This window comes from Rutilus rutilus, assembly GCF_951802725.1.
Source record: "Rutilus rutilus genome assembly, chromosome: 1".
In the NCBI taxonomy this organism is placed as follows: Eukaryota; Metazoa; Chordata; class Actinopteri; order Cypriniformes; family Leuciscidae; genus Rutilus; species Rutilus rutilus.
In genome coordinates this window covers 79,116,242-79,138,408 of record NC_140209.1, presented here as the reverse complement: position 1 = coordinate 79,138,408, position 22,167 = coordinate 79,116,242, and the positions used below count along the sequence as shown (strand labels likewise).

At 39.8% G+C, this 22,167-nt stretch overlaps 1 protein-coding gene and 2 long non-coding RNA genes across 3 annotated transcripts; all 3 read left to right on the top strand.

Moving 5' to 3' along the window:
* Positions 1 to 1,691: 1,691 nt before the first annotated feature.
* On the top strand, positions 1,692 to 3,531 carry LOC311305276 (uncharacterized protein; the record flags this gene model as incomplete). The annotated part of the gene is made up of 5 exons (XM_084432881.1): positions 1,692 to 1,706; positions 1,810 to 1,910; positions 2,019 to 2,251; positions 2,413 to 2,634; positions 2,816 to 3,531. 5 exons carry the CDS (start codon positions 1,692 to 1,694, stop codon positions 2,947 to 2,949), a joined length of 705 nt encoding a protein of 234 aa, XP_084289007.1. The 3' UTR covers positions 2,950 to 3,531.
* A 601-nt stretch (positions 3,532 to 4,132) lies between these two features.
* On the top strand, positions 4,133 to 5,222 carry LOC311276926. The gene is made up of 5 exons (XR_014625145.1): positions 4,133 to 4,446; positions 4,536 to 4,654; positions 4,746 to 4,868; positions 4,958 to 5,023; positions 5,122 to 5,222. It is a non-coding gene; the product is annotated as an uncharacterized lncRNA (long non-coding RNA).
* A 1,134-nt stretch (positions 5,223 to 6,356) lies between these two features.
* Positions 6,357 to 7,532, top strand: LOC311276963. Its single transcript, XR_014625148.1, has 3 exons — positions 6,357 to 6,429; positions 6,703 to 6,758; positions 6,846 to 7,532. It is a non-coding gene; the product is annotated as an uncharacterized lncRNA (long non-coding RNA).
* The last annotated feature ends 14,635 nt before the right edge of the window (positions 7,533 to 22,167 follow it).

Below are 22,167 nucleotides of genomic sequence, written 5' to 3'. Positions count from 1 at the left end.
CCATGCTCCGTCACCTCTCTGAAACAAACTAACCCTGGAACATAACCTGCTACCGAGCAGGTTATCTTCAGAGAGTAAGTTCCTATGGTTACATACATACCCAGAAAGTTACCTCCGTTTTTGGAACTGAAAGTTGAGGTTATCCACTAACTTAGCCTTAAACTTACCAGGGTATGTCACATAACCTGCTTTCTGGAATACCCCCCGGTGCACGCGGTTTCCAGGAAACATGACGTTCAACCCGGAAACCGTAGCAAAACGTTGCGCACCGTTTTGAACTTGAACATGCCCCAGGTGTTGGGTATGATCCTGCCATGTGTTCCCTTGTCTGATGTGCCATGCTGTCATTGGTTCATTGTTTACAGGTGTCCCTTGTCTTGTCATTAGTCTTGTGTGTATTTAAGCCCTCATGTTTGCTACGTGTCTTTGTCAGTTTTTTGTTTCACTGTACCCGTGTTTGCTGAGTGTCATGGTTTGGTCCAAAGTCATGCCGTCCCGTCCTTCTGTTGTGAGTTAATGCCACGCCATGCTTTTGTTCTATGTCTGATCTTGTTATGTTTCTAAATGCACTTGAGTTCTCATCTATACTTGCCTCCAGCAGATCCCTTACACCTGTCTTGTTTTTTGTTTAGTCCAAACAGGTTCTTCCTCTTTGGGATTGCTGCACTCAAAGATTGTCAAACTATTTTAAGAGTGGCGAAGCCGGAAATAAACAGGATGTGTCAAGATCTGGAGATGGGCAGAAAACTGGGGCACAGAGGAAGTACCATGTATAGGTACTACTGCGAAGCTACACTGGTTTTTGCCCACATGCTGCGCCCGATTGCTGTGGAGTCCTTGACAGTAAGTCCATGTCTACTTTAAAGACTTTACGCTCATGATATGATGCAATGTTTACCTATGCATTAGTGACCGCTTTTTCGTTATCCAGGATTCAGATTGGCTTGATCGGTTTGAGCATAGTGGCGTAGGGAGGGGCACGGATACCAACACGCTGCTTGCCCTGACCCAATGGGAGGAAGCTGTGAGTTGTAGTATGACATAAACAGCCGATGACTTGCTACCATTGTTTATACCACTTTGATTTTTTTTTTTTTCAAAGACCAATATCGCTTAGACAGTTCTGTTGTTTTCCTACCGCTAGTTGCAAACACGTTAGCCTAACCTTAATCACAAACTTTATTATATATTTTCTCCCCTAGCTCATTTTGAAGTGCATGTTTCTCCCCAAAACACATGAAAAGATTCTACAAGACACTGTAAATTATGTTGTTGTTTTTTTTACTTTCCTATCAGGACAATAGAAAAATGAGCAGCTCTGAAGATGACCTGGACTCGCCTACTGAAGCGTCGATGGTTGAAAAAATGAATAATCTAGAAAGATTTGCAGTCGAGCAATTTTCCAACTTGAAGAAAAAAAGCAGAAAACTCCAAGAATCGATGAACGACAAGATGCCCAGTGACATGGCTGCAGTTAAGGTTGACCTCAGTGCCTTAAGATCACGCGTGGAAGCTCAAGACCAACAGATTGGGGAAATAAAGAGAATTCTTGAGGAAAAGGCAACCAGTGGACCATCCCACTCAAAGTCCAATCTGAAGACCTGGACCAGATCCTCCAGCCTTTCTGGCCTGAAAAATCAGATGCCCGCGAGAGGCTGAGTGAAAGACAGCAGGCCTTCTTCAACTACATGATGGACCAGCTGAAAGTAAAAGGTGAGAATGCACCGAGTCTCTTTACTGTTTAACACAAAAACATTCCCTCAATAGAAGTCATGTCACATGATGATAACAACAACTAACTCCTGATAGCCCCAACGGCAGACGGTGCAGTTTTACCTGGACCGCGGCGCTCGTGATGTCGGACCACAAGACGCTGTTGACGCAGCTGTGCTGCTGGACTCTTTGAGCGTGTAAGTCTCTTCATGCAACAAGGACCTAACATGTCACAAACAATTTCTACATCAGAGTAGCCATAACTTTGCCCAAGTTACAAACCTTTTTGTTCCTCGCCTACAAAGCAATTCTTCGGACGACCACCAGTCATTTTCTGAATTGGCTACAGCCGGAGGCAGTTCGAGTCAGCCAACTGCCCGCAAAGACTTCTCTGCATTTGTGACCAGTTTTCCCATTTCACTGGATGGGCCACCACCATCGAAAAAACAGCGTGTGAAATACGGGTTTCCTGAAGACCGCACCTTCTACGATAAGTGGCGGGTCTCGCAGTACGCCCAGAGGCGGGAATATCTTCTGGGTAAGTCTCCGAATCCACCAATACAATTTTTTTTTAAACTCCAAACCCAAAAACCTTTTTCTACCACACACACTATCTCTATCAAAACGCAGCAATGTCCGACTCAAAAGAAGTCAAAAAAGTGATCGGTGTGAGTAAAGTGGTTTCATTTTGGCTTTCAGAACACTTCAAAGTCCGTAAGCCTTCGACCGGAAAGTTGTCGAGGCTGATTAGGCAGGAGGGGTGGAAGTCCAACTACCCGAAGCCAGAGGAGATTCAGCGCTTGTGGAAACCATCTCTTTCCAACCTCGCCATAGAGTCGGATGAGGCCATGATGAACTGCCTGTCTAAGCAGACATGGGAGGGGCTGGCCATTAAGGACTTCGGTGCCAAGCAAGGTCGTGGTAAGGGTAAAACTGTGGCATTAGTTTGTTCTATAAATGAAATGTGGGCCATGCAACGTATACTGCAGTGAATTATTAGCATAGGCAGTAGAGGTTGTTTTTTTTTTTAAACAGAACATTTTTCAAATGAATGCAATGTTTATTCAACCAACTCAAATTGTAATGTTTTGTTCTATTGTAGGAGTGGTTGCAACACGGCCCTTTCTTAAAGGGGAAATAGTTTGTGACTATCACGGGAAGGTGATTCCAGCATCAGTTGGGAAGGAGATGATGCGGGACCTCGGTGACCAGGATGGCTACTTGTTTTTTTTTTAAGGCGGGCCAAAGAGACCTCATTTCGTGGCGAGGGCTTAAACCTAGAATGGCTTGACGAGTAGGCCAGGACTTTGCCCGAGTGCACCTAAAAAATCTGTCCTGTCACTTTTCGACACAGCCGAAGCTTGGGTCCCGAGGACTGGATGAATTTGTTTATGTGGATCTTGTGCCGAAGATGGCTGCCTGCCGGGGTTTTTTTCTCCCCTTTCCCCTCAGTCCACAGAGCTTGAGTTCTTTGCCAGTTTTTTTTGTCTTAATTTTATAGTTCTGTTATATAGTTCTTTTTATCATATAGTTCTCTTATCTAATAGTTTTCTTTTATAGTTCTTTAATGCTTATATTGTTTCTTTTTAAGATGTTATTTTGTAACATCCATACTCGATCCCCCTCTGTGACCTGTGACGTCTTACTGTCAATCAAACCTGTTGTTTTACACCGTGTGAGATCGATCTTCTGCTGATCAAGGTGACAATCTTTCCACTTTTTTAATTATTTGCATGATATTTCAAGTTATGCCTGTACTTATGACATCACGTGAGCGGTTTCGAAACTGGGCTACTGAGTGGATAAATAACAGTTTCATGTTGATCGAGCGTTTATACACTGTGTTGTTACCTTGTAACACTTTTGCTATAGCATTTTATTTTCTGCCATATATGTATTCATTGGTATTCATTTGGACATGAACATTTTTTACAAAAAAAAATACAATGCTTGAACATCATGTAGCGAAATGATTAATTTTTTAGTCTTTATTGTTCTCGTTTAAATTTTATTTTTGATTGTGTATTTATCAACATCTTTGGCTCTTTTTAATTTATACTTTTTGAATGATGCTTATTTGTAGGTTTTCTAAAAAGAATCAATTATTGCAACAGACTGATTTTTGACGTGTGACAATGGAAGAAGGTAAGGCCCAAATCACTAGAAAACTGCCATGCAAAGTTTGGTCCCACTTCATCAAGTGTCTTTAAGGACATCGTCAATGAATGAATGAATAACTTAATTACATTTATATATATATATATATATAGAGAGAGAGAGAGAGAGAGAGATCAAATGATTCTATCCTCAAGTCCTTTTTTTAGACAACTGCTTTGAGTGATAACCATATGGAATAAGTTAGCACTGGGACAATAACCCATCTCATAATTCACATTCATTATTTCTGTCTAGAGTCCGTGAGACGCGTCAGAAGGCAATACAAGGATGTAAGACGACATGTTGTCCAACTCATTAAAGATAGCAAGGAAGACATGAGGAGGCTAGAGCATCGTCTGCTGGATCTGGGCACATGTACAAACAGTAAAATATCAATTCACATACGTTTTTTTAACATTATTTATATTTATTTTGTATAAGGCAAGACACATTTAAAAGTGTAGTTGTGTTGTCACCCTGAACTAAATAAACAAATAATCTATCACTGTGTTATCATCCACCTTTCCACAGCAGAAACTGTTTCAGAGACTCAAGTCAGCCCACGCATAGGACAGTGTAAGTTAGAAATATTGCATCTGTGATGTGAACTATGGGAAGGCTCTTTGAAAAGGGACATTATACACTCGGTATGTTTTTAAATACAGGCATTACAGGTGCATGGAGAGGAAAGAATGTTTTTGTGTTGGTCTCCAAAATTGGGCCATACAAAGTCTTCTTTTCTGACCTTTACAGTACTTCTCCAGGTCTGGAGCTCGAGAGTGAGGTACACAAACAAACAGCTGCTTGACTTTATTATTATTATGTATAATAAACACAACATGTATGCACCTTCATGTGAACCTCATTGTCAGCAGGTCATCAATGCCTTCATCTATCTGGAAATCCAGAGATTCAACACTCGGTCAGCAGAGCAGGCATTCTACATAGACAGCTTTGAAATGAGAAAAATTTGGCGAGGTCATTTAACAAAGCTGAAGGTTGGTTTTATTCAGTGTAAATACGATAAGGTCACAAAGGCTTTGAATTCTAACAACAACAACAACAACAACAACAAAAATATTTTCAGACTGACCCCTCAGTGTACCACTTCATCATTGGCATCATAAACAAGCACAACCACTGGACAGTTACGGTATAAGATGGTACTTGCTTTTTTTTTTAAATAAACCAAACTAAAACGGACCATTAGTGTGCATAACTATGTTTCTATATATTCTAAAATCCTGAAAGGTTATCCTGCCATCACAGAAGAAGCCATTGTTTTTAGACCCAATGGGAGAAAGTCAAATCGATGTAATGAAGTGCCAGAAGGTGACAAGGTATGAATAAATAAAATCAAGGGCTTTTTACAGTAATGTATTTGAAACTACAATGCATAGCGCTGTCATTTGTTACATTGTTGTTTGTCAATATAAGAGCACTGATGCTTCAGAGAGGATACGACGCCTCAGCCTGGACGTGCGAGACGGTTCCTCATCCCAAACAGAGGGATTCCTCATCCCAAACAGAGGGATTCCTCATCCTAAACAGAGGGATTCCTCATCCCAAACAGAGGGATTCCTCATCCTAAACAGAGGGATTCCTCATCCTAAACAGAGGGATTCCTCATCCCAAACAGAGGGATTCCTCATCCCAAACAGAGGGATTACAGGGGATTCCTCATCCTAAACAGAGGGATTCCTCATCCCAAACAGAGGGATTCCTCGTCCCAAACAGAGGGATTCCTCGTCCCAAACAGAGGGATTCCTCGTCCCAAACAGAGGGATTCCTCGTCCCAAACAGAGGGATTCCTCGTCCCAAACAGAGGGATTCCTCGTCCCAAACAGAGGGATTCCTCGTCCCAAACAGAGGGATTCCTCGTCCCAAACAGAGGGATTCCTCGTCCCAAACAGAGGGATTCCTCATCCCAAACAGAGGGATTCGTCCCAAACAGAGGGATTCCTCGTCCCAAACAGAGGGATTCCTCGTCCCAAACAGAGGGATTCCTCATCCCAAACAGAGGGATTCCTCGTCCCAAACAGAGGGATTACAGAGGGATTCCTCATCCCAAACAGAGGGATTCCTCATCCCAAACAGAGGGATTACAGAGGGATTCCTCATCCCAAACAGAGGGATTCCTCATCCCAAACAGAGGGATTACAGAGGGATTCCTCATCCTAAACAGAGGGATTCCTCATCCCAAACAGAGGGATTCCTCATCCTAAACAGAGGGATTCCTCATCCTAAACAGAGGGATTCCTCATCCTAAACAGAGGGATTCCTCATCCTGTGGAGTTTATGCACTGAAGGTATCAAAGGTGTAAAAAACTGCTCAACTTATTTTGATGAGTTAAAGTAATGTAATATGTTTTCCTGACATATTGATCATATATATATATATATATATATATATATATATATATATATATATATATAATTTTTATTTTTTGTAGTTTGCCGAATGCGTTCTCCGTCAGCAGCCAATTGATTTTTCCAGTGATGAAGAATCAGTGAACAACCTCAGGAAACACATAGCTGTCACTCTTCTACAAGACAGTGGTACGTTTCACGGAAGTTGTTCATTCTCAAGTTCAGACAGAGCACCATTCATTTTAGGACACATCGTTTAAATCACTGATGCATAACCAGTCCTTTAAATTATGATTTAGTATGTACAGTAAAATCCTTGAGCTGTGAATGTCTCCAGAAGCTAATCAAAATGTTCGTAATGATTATTGCAGATCCTCCCAGACATGACACAGGGAGAGCATTACATCTATATAAATAGTTTTTGGACTCCTATTTTTTATTTTATTCTGTATTGTTTTCTAGATGATTTAAGCCGGTTGTGCTCATTCTGTGGAGAGGAAAGCGGAGACTCCGCCTGGGTTAGTATGTGCACACATTTACACATGCATCCTTAAAGGTAACAGTGGTGTTATCATTCAGTTGTCTTTATTGATCCACATTTCCAGATTAGCTGTCTTTCCTGCCTGCGATCCACAGATGCCACAGATCCTGTGTTCAGCCGTCCACCCTGGATACTTTTGTTTGTGCGGCTTGCAAGGATTGAGGACCCATTCTAACATGGCATCAATTATTGTTTGTATTGTTTGGATGGACTATTCTGCAAAATGTATATAGATTCTAATGGGGGTGCTTATGCCTCTATGCCTACTTGTTTTTTATTTTTTGTTTTTAGACGTTTTATTTATTAATAAATATCGTTGACTTTGTGTAGTTTTAACTCACACTTTGTTATTTATTTATTTTGAGATTTCCAACTCTTTTGGGACGGGACACTCGCTGTATATAGTGAATTATTGACTATGTTCCTCACCTATAAAGCTAAATAAAATTGGTCTAAAATATAAATTAATTTTAATGGAAGATAATCTTCTTATTGTTAGCTTTATGTATTTATAATTGCTTTTTTTTTTTTAAATCAAATAAAAGATAAAGAAAAAGCAATTAATTGCAAACAAAGTCCAAGCACTTTTGTTGGAGGGCACAGATTCAATTTACCATGAAGGACTTTTCTAGGGGCCAAGCATACGATGCATTCTGTACCGCTGCATTTGTCACAATTTATCTGGACCCACCTGAACACTGTCAGCTAATAACATTTATATTACATTTGTGCATATATGTTTGGGATTTTTTTATGCAATATGGCATTATTTTCATACTCCACAACTCTAATTGAAGTAACCATAAGAGTTATAGAGTCAAAGTAGCTTTGTAGTCTTTGCAGCTCTATACGCAGCTCATATACAGTGACATGAAACAGTGGCCTAAGGTGCTGCATATAACAACATATAGGACAAACAAAAAACACTGTCCACAATTAGATTATAAAGTCAGAATGCTTCTGTACCTCCTGCTGGACGGCAGAAGGGTGTGTGTGGTCGTCTGCGACACTGATAACCTTGCGAGAGGGAAGATGGACACTGATGATCTGCTGTCCTCACTATCCGCTGCTGGATGTTAGGATCCGGGATGGTGCACTTTCCAAACCCTACAGTGAAGCAGCTGCTCAGGATGCTCTCGATAGTCCCTCTGTAGAAAGGGTTGTGGATGGGGGTGACCTAAAAACTGGTGTTGTTGTTTAGAAAAAATGTAAAAAATTAAATGCATAACAAAAAAACAGGGCCTTCAAAGCTTGTTTTTTCAACAACCAAATGAGTTATAAATGTACATTTAAATGACATGTTTGAAGAGTAGTACTGCTTTAAGTACTGTACCTACTTTGACTTGGTTTGCCTTGGGATGTTGCAATTTCATTCTGCCTTCTTCTGACCAAATGGAAGAGCACAATCTATGGTCCAGGTCATTAAGACAGAGGTTAGGATCAGGTTGTTGACTGGGAGAGAAATCGTGCTCTGCAGCCAGATGAAAACAAGCCGTCTGTGGCATTACCTGTCAGCACTCTTCTGCATCATGTCCATTATAAGACATCAAACCCATCCAAGGTATAGAACGGAGAGATCATTTATATTAAAGTCACTGTCGTAAGTCGTCCACTAGAGGTCAGCAGAAACGTTACAGGGCGACTCTGGTCTGTCAATCATCCGCTTCAGAATAATAGGGAGCCTGAAGAAAGTTTCAAGAACTAAATACTGACTTTTATCACGAGGTGTCATTAGTTAGGTGGTGAGAATAGTGAAATAGTACAGTGTCGTTGTAAACTAGGCAACCTGTTTGTCTTCTGCTGGTCCGTCTCAAGAAGCGCATGTCACAGGAGCGGAGACGGCAGCTGTCAATCAAAGTGCCGCCTCATCTGCCCTATAGTATTAATGTATAAAGTTCAAGAAGTTCATGTTAACTCTTCACTTGTTTGTTTCTTCATATTGTGTTCTTTATTTTTATATTTTTTGAATAATTTTTTATACATTCTAAATTATTATTAGTTTTTTATATAAAATAAATGTTCTACTACAATCTGACTCCAGGTCTTGTCCTTTAGGTGTTTCTTGTGTGACACTTTTCTGTAAAATTTCTGTGGTAATAAAACATCCATTTCATAACGAGTCAAAAATATATTAAAACAATTAATAGAATATTATTCTTTAATACTATTTATTTATTTTTAATGCGTTTTATAAATATATATACACACATTTACAAAATGTGATTTATGAGCAGTTGGCCACATCCAGTCAAATGAATGGCTCCTATGGCCCTCTGCTGGTAAAATCAATTTGTTTCTTAAACTGTAAATATTTTATCTTAATCTCTAACCAGCAAATGATTCTACATCTAAATCAATATCCAGAAACAACTTGTATATCATTTAGGTCATCATAAGTGATGTTTCATTCAAATATAACGTTTTTAAATGGAAGGTTATGGTGAGTTTTGTGGTAATTGGTACCAATGTATAGATGAAGAAGTAAACACTAAGAAGAAAGTTCTAATTAAAAAAAAGTTTTTATTAACAATCACTACAAATATTTGGGGTCATAAAGACCACAATTACACTTAGTGTATATACTAGAAACTGCATGGGAAGCATATCAGGGTCAAACAGACGGATGTCGTGTTGTTGATTTACAGCACATCACTTCTAACCTGTAAACAACAGTGATCTGAAGTAGTTGGAGATTGTAATGTTATTGGGAGTCGTCATTCTCAAAAAATAGGTTTTTGTAAGTTAGGATTAGTGTAACTGTAACGAAAACACACTTTTTATAGTCCCACTAAAGGAAGGAAATAAGACATAATTTACTCACTTCTGTGCTTGTTTTGATTGTATCCTGTTGCTCTCCCACCGTGCAGGTGTTCAGTTCTGGTAATCAATAAAACAAATTAAACCATACAAAAAAGGCATCAACATATTAATATTGATTAAGTTTAACACATATCTGTCAGTGCTAAATATTCCTTATTTATCTGTAGGCTACTATAAATAAGATGGCAAAATGGTTATGTACACAGTGATACTGCACTGCAAAAAAATGCTTATATTACTAAGTAATAGTTTTTTTGTTTGTTTTTTCAGTCAAAATATCTAAACATTCCTAAATCAAGATCTATTTATTAGATAAGCAAAATAATGCAAGATATTTAGTCTTGTAAATTGTTGTTAATCATTTGCTTTTTTTTTTCAAAAAAAAATTAAAAACAATAATAATAATAATAATTCGAACAATATAAGTGTTTTTTGGGGCATTTAACTGAATAACGTGTTTTTGTAACTTAGCTCAACATGGGTTAGGTGGAATTATCAGATATTTAAGAGCAGTGAACTCACCTTTCTGCAGCACATGGCCTTTCTGGGTGCCGTTTGATGACATCACAGAGTGTCTCATGACCATCTGATTTTATAAGGGCTTCTTGATCACATTACACTGAATGATCTCTTTCAAACCGCATTTTTGGAACAAAATCCTCTGGTTATTTAAAAAGATGCCTACAAAATGCCAAGGAAACAAATATATATATATATTTTTATTTTATTTTTTTTCTCCGGGGGGGCAAAAGATCTTTACAGTGCTTCTCTTTACGGTTTTTTTCCTTGTCTTTGTTCAAGAGGGAGGGTTCTCTGTCAACTGAATAAGAGGGAGCTCAGGTACCTGTGTGGGTTGGGGCTCCACCTCTCCTGTGCTCTCCACCTCTTGAATTGGAGGGGGTTCAATAGCGGGTGTGAGCTGGGGCTCAACAACCTGTGTGGGTTGGAGCGTTTTTTGAAGACCTACTCGAGGAACTTCCTCATCAATGGGCCAATCCCCCCTAACCAATAGACCCGGAGAAGTATGAATATCAATGGTGTTCATTATCATTAGAGGTCGAATCGGTGAGTCAGTGGTGGTTGCCCTAAGTGGTGTTTGTATTACCCGTGTTGGTGTTATTGAGGTGTCTGTGATCCGTGTGGTGGTGGTGGTGGCGACAGGTACGTGTGTGGCCCGTGGTGGTAAAACAATAGTGTGAGCTGCCAGCGTAGTGGTGGTCACAGTATTGGTGGGTTCTTGTCCACCTCTTGTCACTACCTCCGCATAGGTCGGAGCACGTGCTGTCTCTGTTCTGAGTGTGGTAGAGGGACCTGGCATCTCCGCCGCGATAAGAGCTTCCGCCTGCGGTGATTCGACTATTAAAGTTTCTACTAGCCCAGCCAGCAGCTATCTCGAATGCTTTTGGCCACTCATGGTGGTTACTCTGTGTGCGAACGTTCTGCAGAGCTTCATCAATCTGAGTCTCATAATGTTGCTCTAAAATTACTTGTGTGTTGAATGCCCAGTTTTTGGCATTACCCTCAAGCAATGTTTTGACCTGCTCACCAGGACCGTGTTTGTGAGCAGCCGCGTGAGTTGCTGGAAAGTGATTGGCTGATTGCCCGTAATTTTTGTTGTTACCTTGCTCAAATGATGCACGAGTCTGATGATGTCGTGCAAGCATTTATTGAATTTTTTAGTGCTGGCTGGGCTGGTATGTACTCATTTTGTGTAAACCTATGAGGCCTTTCCTCGGCTCTTTCGTTTTCCCGAGGAAAGTAGCGCAGAGCTCTTTCTCTTTTGCTCCATTGGTCGTCTATCAATTGAAATATCGATATCTCTAAAACTTCCCCCATGGTTTACAAATGAGACTCTCTTATTATGTTGTCTCGAAAAAGAGCGTGATGGAAAATTATAAGTAGAACTCCTCCTTTGGAATTGTGTTGGCGGTCTCGAGTATTGGCGAGAATAATAAGTTCGTTGTCGAGGAGGAGAGTGATCATCCTCAACCTAATTTTTGAAAAATTCAACCTTCAACCAGTCTTTACTCATGATAGACATTAGGCCTATGGGAGGACACAGTCCTGTGTCCCCTGGCCGTGTTTCTAAATTCCCTGACCCTTTGACCATTTCTGTGGTCAAAAGTCTGGGAATTCCTACTCATATTTCTTCCCCTTTCTTTCGGGGCAAAATCTGCCTCATTCGCACGAGCCCGTGCATTAGAAGGAAAATAATGATTATTATTTGTTCTATTCAGAACAGGAGAACTGCTAGAGAGTCTGAGTCTATATCTCTCTGTCTCACACGGCCTCTAAAGACATCCATCCTCGCAGTGTCTCATCAATCCCAAAAGTAAAATAGTAAATAAATATTAATAATAAAATGAAAAGATAAAATTGAAAAGAGAATACAAGCCTTCGCGACGTTTCGATATACTATATCTTCTTCAGGCAGGCTTGTTAAGAAAAGTAACAAAAAGAGAAAAATATACAATAAGAAGATATTCTATTATATATATAATATATTTTGTGATAAAGTTTGTCTTGAGTAGTTTTCCTTTTGAAAGTCAATGTTTAAGAGAGAGCGAAATCGTGTCTGCACATCCACAGAGTGAAGTGAGGAATGTGCACGTGCATTTGCGCGTCGCCCTTTTATAGACCGCTGTTTGAAAAAAATAAAAAAATAAATTAATCTTTCGCGAGACGGCTGAACTAAGCTTCCAACGGTCAAAATAAAATTCCAACTCGGCGAATTGATAGAAAGTAAGTGAAGGGACAGTTGTAGAAAAAGATTTTTGTGAAAAGAGTTCAAATAAGAGAGTTTTGTCGAGTTTAGTGAAACTGGGTCACTCTCTCCTCCGCACACGGTCGAGCAAGAGTGAAACTCCCCACCTCACACAAAAAAATGGTGATATAAAATAGAATATTGTTCAAATTTCATGGGAGTGGTATGTATGTGTAGCTACAGTTGTATTTAATCATGTGGATGTAAAAGTATTTTTGTATATGTGTTGTGCATGTTACTATTCATTTTTAAAGTGCTCGACTATAGAGCTGGTAAGTCCCGCCCCTTCCGCTAACCCCGCTAGGTTGAAAAATCGTCAATGCAAGTGAATGGGAGAAAATAATTATTTTCTGGTCCCGAAAATAATTATTTTCAGTTTGAATTGTGCCATGAATGTGAACATATGTTGTCTGTGAATTTTTTATATAATCTTTCGTGTGAAGAATGCTACAATTTAGCGGGTAGAAGATTGATACGGTTAGACTTTGTGTGAAAGCACTTTGTGGACTACAACTCTTCGCTGCTTTCGACGCGTTTGAAACGTCACCACCACTCGCACACGGACACTAGCTCACGGATCCCGCTAAACATGGCTGTGTCTTTGGTGCACTTCACCGCCTTCTTTCAGGGAGAGGACAAAATCGTTGAGGTTGGCGAAAACCACGGGTAAGTCAACTTTATGGGGTGACGTCACATAGGCGACATGTAGTCTTTCTCGTTATGTCTTTTCCACAACTGCTAGCCGAAGAATCATACCATATACTAGGGCTGAACGATATTCTGTTTTAACATCGACATCGCGATGTGCGAATGAGCGATAGTCACATCGCCGGAACATGCGATGTGAAGGGTAACGTTAGTAGTACCCATAAGAGAACGGTAGCACACAGTAAACACGAGTTTGTTGTATGGCTTTTTGCTGGGGTGACATACGCGTTCTGCGTGCCTGCACAGTGATTGGTTCGCTGTGCCTCAGCTCACCGCGCTCACAGCCAACATTCAAAAATGCGCGACGAAGAGGATCCGCCGCAAAAAAAGTCAAAATCAGCTATTTGGGACTAGCCTATTTCGTCTACAAAAGGAGGATGTTGACCAAAAAGAGGTAGGCTACTTTGCTGGAGTGTTATAAAGTTGTGGATGGTTGTCTTTTTTAAACATTCGTTTATTTTTCGTGTTCGCATTTATGAGGAAAAAAACAATGTTACGTGACACGGACGCGACCGTTATGAAAGCGGCACTAAAAGACTGCTTTAAAACTTTCACAGAGACCTCAAACAGAAAGCACAAAGCCTTTCTTTAAAACGAATTTCGTTTTGTATTAATTGTATCTTAATTTTAATCAGTATTTCATTATCCAATTTCCGGGATTTAATAATGATTAATAATAATTAAATATAGCAGCCAGCGCCTGAACCGGAGATTAAGCTATGATCCATGAACCGAAACTCAGCGTAAAAGGTAGCCTACTCGCCTCACACACCTAAAAAAAAAAAAAAAAAAAAAAAGAAATATATCTATTATCTACAGAAATCTCTACTTTTAAACAGAACCATTAAAAAAATATATAGCTATATTTAATCTGTATGAAAAGTGCATTTCTCCCGATCACTGCTGCGAAGATCGCGAGTCAGTATATTGTCAACTTCATCTTTACAGAAAACACTTGTTTATTAATAAACAATTAAAATGTCTCATTGTAATATTTTACATATTATTAATTACTTTTGCTGGGTCTAGGTGCCGTTTACATGAACGCGTCACTGAATCAGCACAGAAAACATAATTTTTCAGGTCCTAGAACCCGAAGAACGTTAGGTCCTGCGTAGAACGTTCACCGAATTCTGAGAGAAATATGTTTCTGGAATAAAATATTAAGTGGCCTTTTTGTTACTTGTAATGAAGCTTGCTTATTAGTGAAATTATTAATAACATGGAATGGTAATTATTGACTTTAGCCTGGATTGATGGCTCGCAATATCGCGATATATCGTTGGGAAAAAAATATCGCAATGTAATTTTTTTTCCAATATCGTGCAGCCCTACCATATACTGTCAAACTCGTAACATGAAAGATTACATAAACATACATTCACAGACAACATATGTTCACATTCATGGCACAATTCAAACGGGACCAGAAAATAATTATTTTCTCCCATTCACTTGCATTGACGACTTTTCAACCTAGAGGTCCAGCGGGGTTAGCGGAGGGGGCGGGACTTACCAGCTCTATGGCGACGACATCGGATGACATCATCACCATCGTTCGTCGTGTGAAATGTGGCTATCTTATTGAGGAAAATATTAATTTTTACTCACAATATTAGGTTTTAATATCCCCAATCATGTTTTACATATCCCCAATCCCTCTATCAGTTTATATTCGGGTAAGATGAATCTTATTTTTAATCTTAGATGTTTTTTTTTTTTTATATTATTATTTTTAATGTGTTCCTTGAATGGAAAATGATCCTTTTAATTAAAATCAAAATTAGTTTTTATACCAAAATGGGCTTATATGTGTAGTTAACATGTAATCAGATTGATATTTAGATGGGATGAGTTTAACTTTAACTTCAAATATGATTTTTAATTTTTGAAAGACAGGATATGTCTACCTCTGATGGGGACAATATCTTTCACAAAAATCCTAGTCCTTTTTTAGAAGAAAATAAAGATGATAGAAAATGAACATTACTTGAATTCCTTCATTCGTAAGAACCCTACTCAAGAACAGTGTAGAAATTATTGGAAAACTGTGAAATATGTAAAAAGAGTTAAATGAGTTTAAAGAGCATCTTGCAGGTTAGAAGACCCAACAAGTTAATGTATAGAAAAATAATGTAGGAACTAGATTTTCTTTAAAAAAAAATTATAAATACACTACAGTGGCTTCTGGAGTCGTTTGTGTGAGAAAATTTTACTAATTTACTAATTCATCTGAAAATGGGCGTGACGGGCGAGAGTCGTGACGTAGCGCGAGGGAGAGCGGTCGATTCAAACAACAGGGAAACATGGATTGCAATGACATTTCGGACGCTGAGGAAATTGTTGACGAACCACAGCCATACAATTATGAGCCTGCTAGGCTGCCAAGAGAGCAGGGACAGGCCAGGATTAATGTTAGACAGAACATAATGGAACTTACAATAACAGAAACTAAGCTTTGATCAGGCGTTTGTCATGCTCATTAATATCCGCCCAGACTAACGTTACGTGATATAACTTAGCGGTTTCTCATCGAGAGACAGAGAGATATTTATTTCTGATAAATTTTTTGTTCCATAGGTGCTTGTGTGGGAAATGCGAGGCAATGTTTACAGCTGAGGAAAGTCAGTGTTGCAGGGAGGTGGATGCATACTGGGCCTTAGTGGAAAATGCCAAACTTCCATGGTTGCAGTTAGTGTTACTACAGTAAAGCCATGGTGAATGTTGCTGATCTGTGGACACTGGATAGTTTGTTCATTCATTGCACAATGTTTATTCCTGGTTTCCATGTCAGCGCTGTTTGATCCGTTAATAACGGAGAAATGTGAATATTTCTCACTAGATCTCGCAGCGATGTTATTACTTCAGTGGCGAATTCTAATGCTTTATTTACTGGATCTCGCAGTTACAGTGTTGCTTGATCAGGCTCGCGCTGCACTGGTCCAAACTGATAAACGGTCCACACAAACACAACGAGTAGCTCAGTTTCCTTCCGCTTACATTGCGTTTGCCAGTTGATGTTGTGCTCGCGCCTACATCCGGCGGGAGAACCCGAAGATGCGTGCACTGAAGGAACCGCACCAGCTCTGAGTCTCACCCGGTTCTTACTTCGGTATCCCATGTAGAACTTCATCATATCGCCGGGACGATAATCCTCCGATCTGAAGTGAACGCTACACACGACCGCGTTTTCCGAAGCCGACGCGGAAGAGAAATCCCGTCTCTTCACCTGCACAAACCGCACCCAGGCACGAAAGATAGCACCGTCCTTTTTCTTGTTAGGAAACCGGTGGACTCGATGTCCTGACAGGCTGGAGTTTTTGCAAGCTCCACAAACACAAAAATTTACCATGACGATGATAAATTGAAATACAAAAACTACTGAAAACACACTGACTCACGACCGCTCTTACTGAATACCAACCTACTCTGCACTGAGCTGCGGCACAGCACAGCACACGTCTCCCTCGTGTGACGTAAAATGACGCGATGTTGAAAAAAAGCGGTTTGTAGGAGCAGGCAAAGAAACGCTCACTTTATCTACTAAATTGGTGTCCTTATGTCGTTTTAAAACATTTTAAATCCTGCATTATCTTTTCATATGGTATTTTCAAGATGCTCTTTAACAAAGAGGAAAGAGAACCCCTGTATTATTTTTGTACACAGGGATTTATAATCACAAAACACTTTAATTAGTCTAGATGGAAATAGGGGTCCACACGCACCCCCCGGCTTTTTTTATGCCACCTGATTTTTTTAAATCTTTAAAGTGTCTATTTTCAGAATCTGCCCGGTACCAAGCTGAAATAATGTCCCAAAGGCTTCATTTTTAACAATTTGCTGCACCCGACCGGAACCCGGATAATAAAAAAATTATATAGAAAGTGGCTTAACATTTGAAATAAACAACATACAGAGACAAATGAACACATTTTGCCATACAATTCTGACCCCAGAAATTTAATGGAATGGTTATTTTTGACATTTGACAACATATTGACCCTATTTCTGGACAAAAATAGCAAAAAATGGCCAAAAATGTGTAGAGGATCAACTATATTTTCATTTTCTGAAGCGCATAGGGTGATTTCTTTCCCCACAAACTGTTATGTATTTATCATTCAAGTGTCTATTTTAAAATTAAATTGGGTACCAAGCTGAAATAATGTCCAAAATGCTTTATTTTTTAACCCTTTGCACCAATCCCGAAAAATCAAATGTGATATAAAGTGCCATAACTTTTGATGTAAACAACTCACAGAGACAAATGGACACATTTTTCCATACAATTCTGACCCAGGGAAATTGTTATTTGTTATATTTTACAACATCTTGACCATCTATGGTCAAAAACAGCATTTGACACCATTTTTATTATACTAAGCAGCCTGAAATGGGGTTTATTTGAACCTTTTACTGCACCTATCCTGAACCTGAAGAAATTGAAAATAGCTTTACTTTTGAAGTAAACAAAACAAAACAAAGCAAATTAACTAAAAAAAAATCCAAAAAGTTGACTTACTGCCAGTTTGGGAATGTTGGGGCTTTGCAGTTGGCAGTTGGTGGCCGTTGGTTGGTTGGCCATCTCAAGGTCAATCAGACATGCATCTTAGCTCTGAAACCTTGGAAAGCGAACGACTGGTACTGATCAGGTGTAAGCCTGGGGACGTCCTCGAGTGTGAAGGTGGTGTCTACGGATGCCTCCACCTAGGGATGGGGAGCGCTGCTCGAGGGCAGACCATTCTTCAGCCAGTGGTCAGAACGGGAGAAGCTTCTGCATATAAACTGCCTGGAAATGCTGGCAGTAGACAACGCGCTGACGCGCTTTTGTCCCCAGATAAGAGGTCACCACGTCCTGGTCCACTCGGACAACATGTCAGTGGTGTCCTACATAAATCGCCAGGGTGGTCTCAGATCCCGAAACCTGCACAGGCTGACGGACCGCCTCCTGGTGTGGGCTCAGCACAACCTGCGCTTGCTGAGAGCAGCGCACGTGCCAGGGCTCCTAAACATAGGACCAGACAGACTGTCCAGGAACAACGTTCCGACAGGCGAGTGGTCTCTACACCCACAGACAGTCAAACTGCTGTGGAAGAAATTCGGCAGAGCGAAGGTAGACCTGTTTGCGTCTCAGGAAAACGCTCACTGTCCGGAATTTTTCTCCAAGAGCAGGAATGCGCTGAACCCTCCCAGGCCTCCCTCAGTCCCTGTGTGGGACCTTTCTATGGTGTTGGAAGCCATGAAAGGTGACCCATTCGAGCCTATCCAAACGATTGATTTTAAATACCTGTCTTTCAAGACAGTGTTTCTTCTGGCTCTCGCTTCGGTGAAGCACATAGGTGACTTACACGTGCTCTCGGTAAGCGCGACGTGCATGGAGTTTGGGCCAAATGACTCGAGAGTCATACTCAAGCCTAGGCACGGTTATGTTCCAAAATCCCTCAACACACTGTTTAGGACACAGGTCATTTCCCTGTCAGCCCTGCCGGTCTCTGACGAGGAGAGAGACGCGAGCTTCCTTTGCCCAGTCAGGGCATTAAGAGCTTATGTGTCTCGCTCGTCTGCCTTCAGACAGACAGAGCAGCTCTTTGTTTCGTTCAGCGGGCGTTCTAAGGGACTAGCTGCATCGAAACAGAGCCTATCCAGATGGATAGTTGACGCTATAGCGCTAGCGTACACTTCCAAGGGCTTGCAGTGCCCGTTGGGTGTCAGAGCGCACTCTACGAGGGGCATGGCCTCATCATGGGCTTGGTCCAGTGGGTTTGCCTTGCAAGACATATGTATGGCGGCAGGCTGGGCCTCCCCGTCTACATTTATATATTCAGAGCTATAACTATATATTCAGGATTACATTTATATATTCAGAGTTTTAACTATATATTCGCGATTTACATTTATATATTCAGATTTACATTTATATATATTTAGGATTTTATAACTATATATTCAGGATTAAATTTATATATTCAGAGTTTTAACGCCTCTGGGGTCTGAGGGGTTTTTGGGGTCCTTGAGATGTTCTGACATGCCCTGACATTTGTGCTTTTTTCAGTTGCTTATAAACATATTAATGGCAAAGGTATAATTACACTCTATTTAGCACAAACAGGGCTACCATAATATGTGAACAACATGCATGTACATGTTTGTATTTTTGAGAGAATAATGTTTATGCATGGTTACTGAAAAAACTAAAAACTAAAGTTTCTGAAATAAGGCCACAAAACACATACTAAATATGTGTCAATAAGACTTTTGACAAATGGATGTCGTTGCCTAGAGTTTTTTCTTCAAAATGATGTGAAAATCATCCTGCCTAATCATTCACATAACACAATACATTGATTTAAATCTTGTAAAACACTTTCTGTTTGTAAAGGCAATATGCGCAATGCGCAACAATCCAACACCATCATGCATATTTAGTGATTCACACCTGAGGAGACAATGGGGCCCACATACTTAATGAGCCATTCATTCAGGTGTGACACCTATAGCCACAAGAAATAATGCAAGAGCAATATATATATACTCACCTAAAGGATTATTAGGAACACCAGACTAATACTGTGTTTGACCCCCTTTCGCCTTCAGAACTGCCTTAATTCTACGTGGCATTGATTCAACAAGGTGCTGAAAGCATTCTTTAGAAATGTTGGCCCATATTGATAGGATAGCATCTTGCAGTTGATGGAGATTTGTGGGATGCACATCCAGGGCACGAAGCTCCCGTTCCACCACATCCCAAAGATGCTCTATTGGGTTGAGATCTGGTGACTGTGGGGGCCATTTTAGTACAGTGAACTCATTGTCATGTTCAAGAAACCAGTTTGAAATGATTCGAGCTTTGTGACATGGTGCATTATCCTGCTGGAAGTAGCCATCAGAGGATGGGTACATGGTGGTCATAAAGGGATGGACATGGTCAGAAACAATGCTCAGGTAGGCCGTGGCATTTAAACGCTGCCCAATTGGCACTAAGGGGCCTAAAGTGTGCCAAGAAAACATCCCCCACACCATTACACCACCACCACCAGCCTGCACAGTGGTAACAAGGCATGATGGATCCATGTTCTCATTCTGTTTACGCCAAATTCTGACTCTACCATCTGAATGTCTCAACAGAAATCGAGACTCCGACCAGGCAACATTTTTCCAGTCTTCAACTGTCCAATTTTGGTGAGCTTGTGCAAATTGTAGCCTCTTTTTTCCTATTTGTAGTGGAGATGAGTGGTACCCGGTGGGGTCTTCTGCTGTTGTAGCCCATCCGCCTCAAGGTTGTGCGTGTTGTGGCTTCACAAATGCTTTGCTGCATACCTCGGTTGTAACGAGTGGTTTATTTCAGTCAAAGTTGCTCTTCTATCAGCTTGAATCAGTCGGCCCATTCTCCTCTGACCTCTAGCATCAACAAGGCATTTTCGCCCACAGGACTGCCGCATACTGGATGTTTTTCCCTTTTCACACCATTCTTTGTAAACCCTAGAAATGGTTGTGCGTGAAAGTCCCAGTAACTGAGCAGATTGTGAAATACTCAGACCGGCCCGTCTGGCACCAACAACCATGCCACGCTCAAAATTGCTTAAATCACCTTTCTTTCCCATTCTGACATTCAGTTTGGAGTTCAGGATATTGTCTTGACCAGGACCACAACCCTAAATGCATTGAAGCAACTGCCATGTGATTGGTTGATTAGATAATTGCATTAATGAGAAATTGAACAGGTGTTCCTAATATTCCTTTAGGTGAGTATATATATATTCTGCCAAATTGGTTCACAGTTGGAAGCATCTCATTATTATTTTATTTTTTTTCACAAATTGTGCTTGCAAATTGTATAATATCCAATGAAAACATGTCTAGTTATTGTGCAGTTAATTCTCATATTTTCAGTTTTGGAATATGTATCCTCTCCCCAAATTTGTCAATAATAAAACACAATAAAAATTATTTAAAGAAAAGGCTTATATTTACCTTTTAAAATGTGTTTACATCTACCTTGTAAATATATATTTTTTTATTAAAAAGGTTACAATTACAACAACAATTCAAGTGTAATCTTTCTTAGTAAAAACTAAAGTATACATTTTATCATACATATTTCAAAGTTAAGGATTCATTACTTTGAATATAGCCTACATTGACAAAACATACTATATTTAACATAAAATTGGCAAACAAAAGCTTATTTGAGGTGGCAGATATTTTACAGTAAAAATGTGTAATCTATTCAAAACTAGTCAACGAAATGTTGTCTTTCATATGTCTGTAACATAGGTCTTTCATTTTTATTATAAGGAATATAAATGTTAATTTGTAGTTTAATACGTTGCTTATACAAATACATTTTATTTCAACATATTTCAGTCGATTTTTACTCAGTATAGCAATATAGTTTGCTTAAACCGGATCATTCATTCACACAGAAACAATTCAAATTTAAACCGTCTTTTTGCGAGTTGTAACAGTGCATCTCTGCCGTTCATTCATTTACACAGAAACGCAATTTACTTGAGAATGAAAAAAACTTACTACAGTATTACATCCATTGCTCCTCGAAATACCAGCACTTCTGAGTTACATTTTACATTATTATTATTCCTCACAGCACTGCGAGACGGTGTAAACAAGTACATTGATCTGAATAAACTTGTGTTTTCTCGAGCTGATATGGGGGGCGTTCACAGGTTTGCACGGATCGCCTCAGTCATTTGCGTTTGAATAGTGCGCGCTCTCCGTGGGCGGGGCAGATTAAAACGTAATGAGCTGAGATGAGAACGACTGAAATCTCTCTCTTTTCATACAGATTACATAAACAGAGAATTTTTTTTTATAATAAAAATTACTTCATTTAAAAGAAGAGAATTCAAACTTCATGTCTGTGTGTCTGTATGTCTGTTTGACTGAGTATTCGCTGAGTTATGGTTCATTTTCTTCACTGACAGAGAGGAGGCAGAACTCGCATCATGTTTATTTTTCTTTATTTGGCAAAAAAAACCACAACACTTTGTTTTTATTGTGAGTATAGACAAAAATAATACACACTTAACAGGATCGATTGATGTATACCACAAGCATATAAGATAAAAATTTTTTT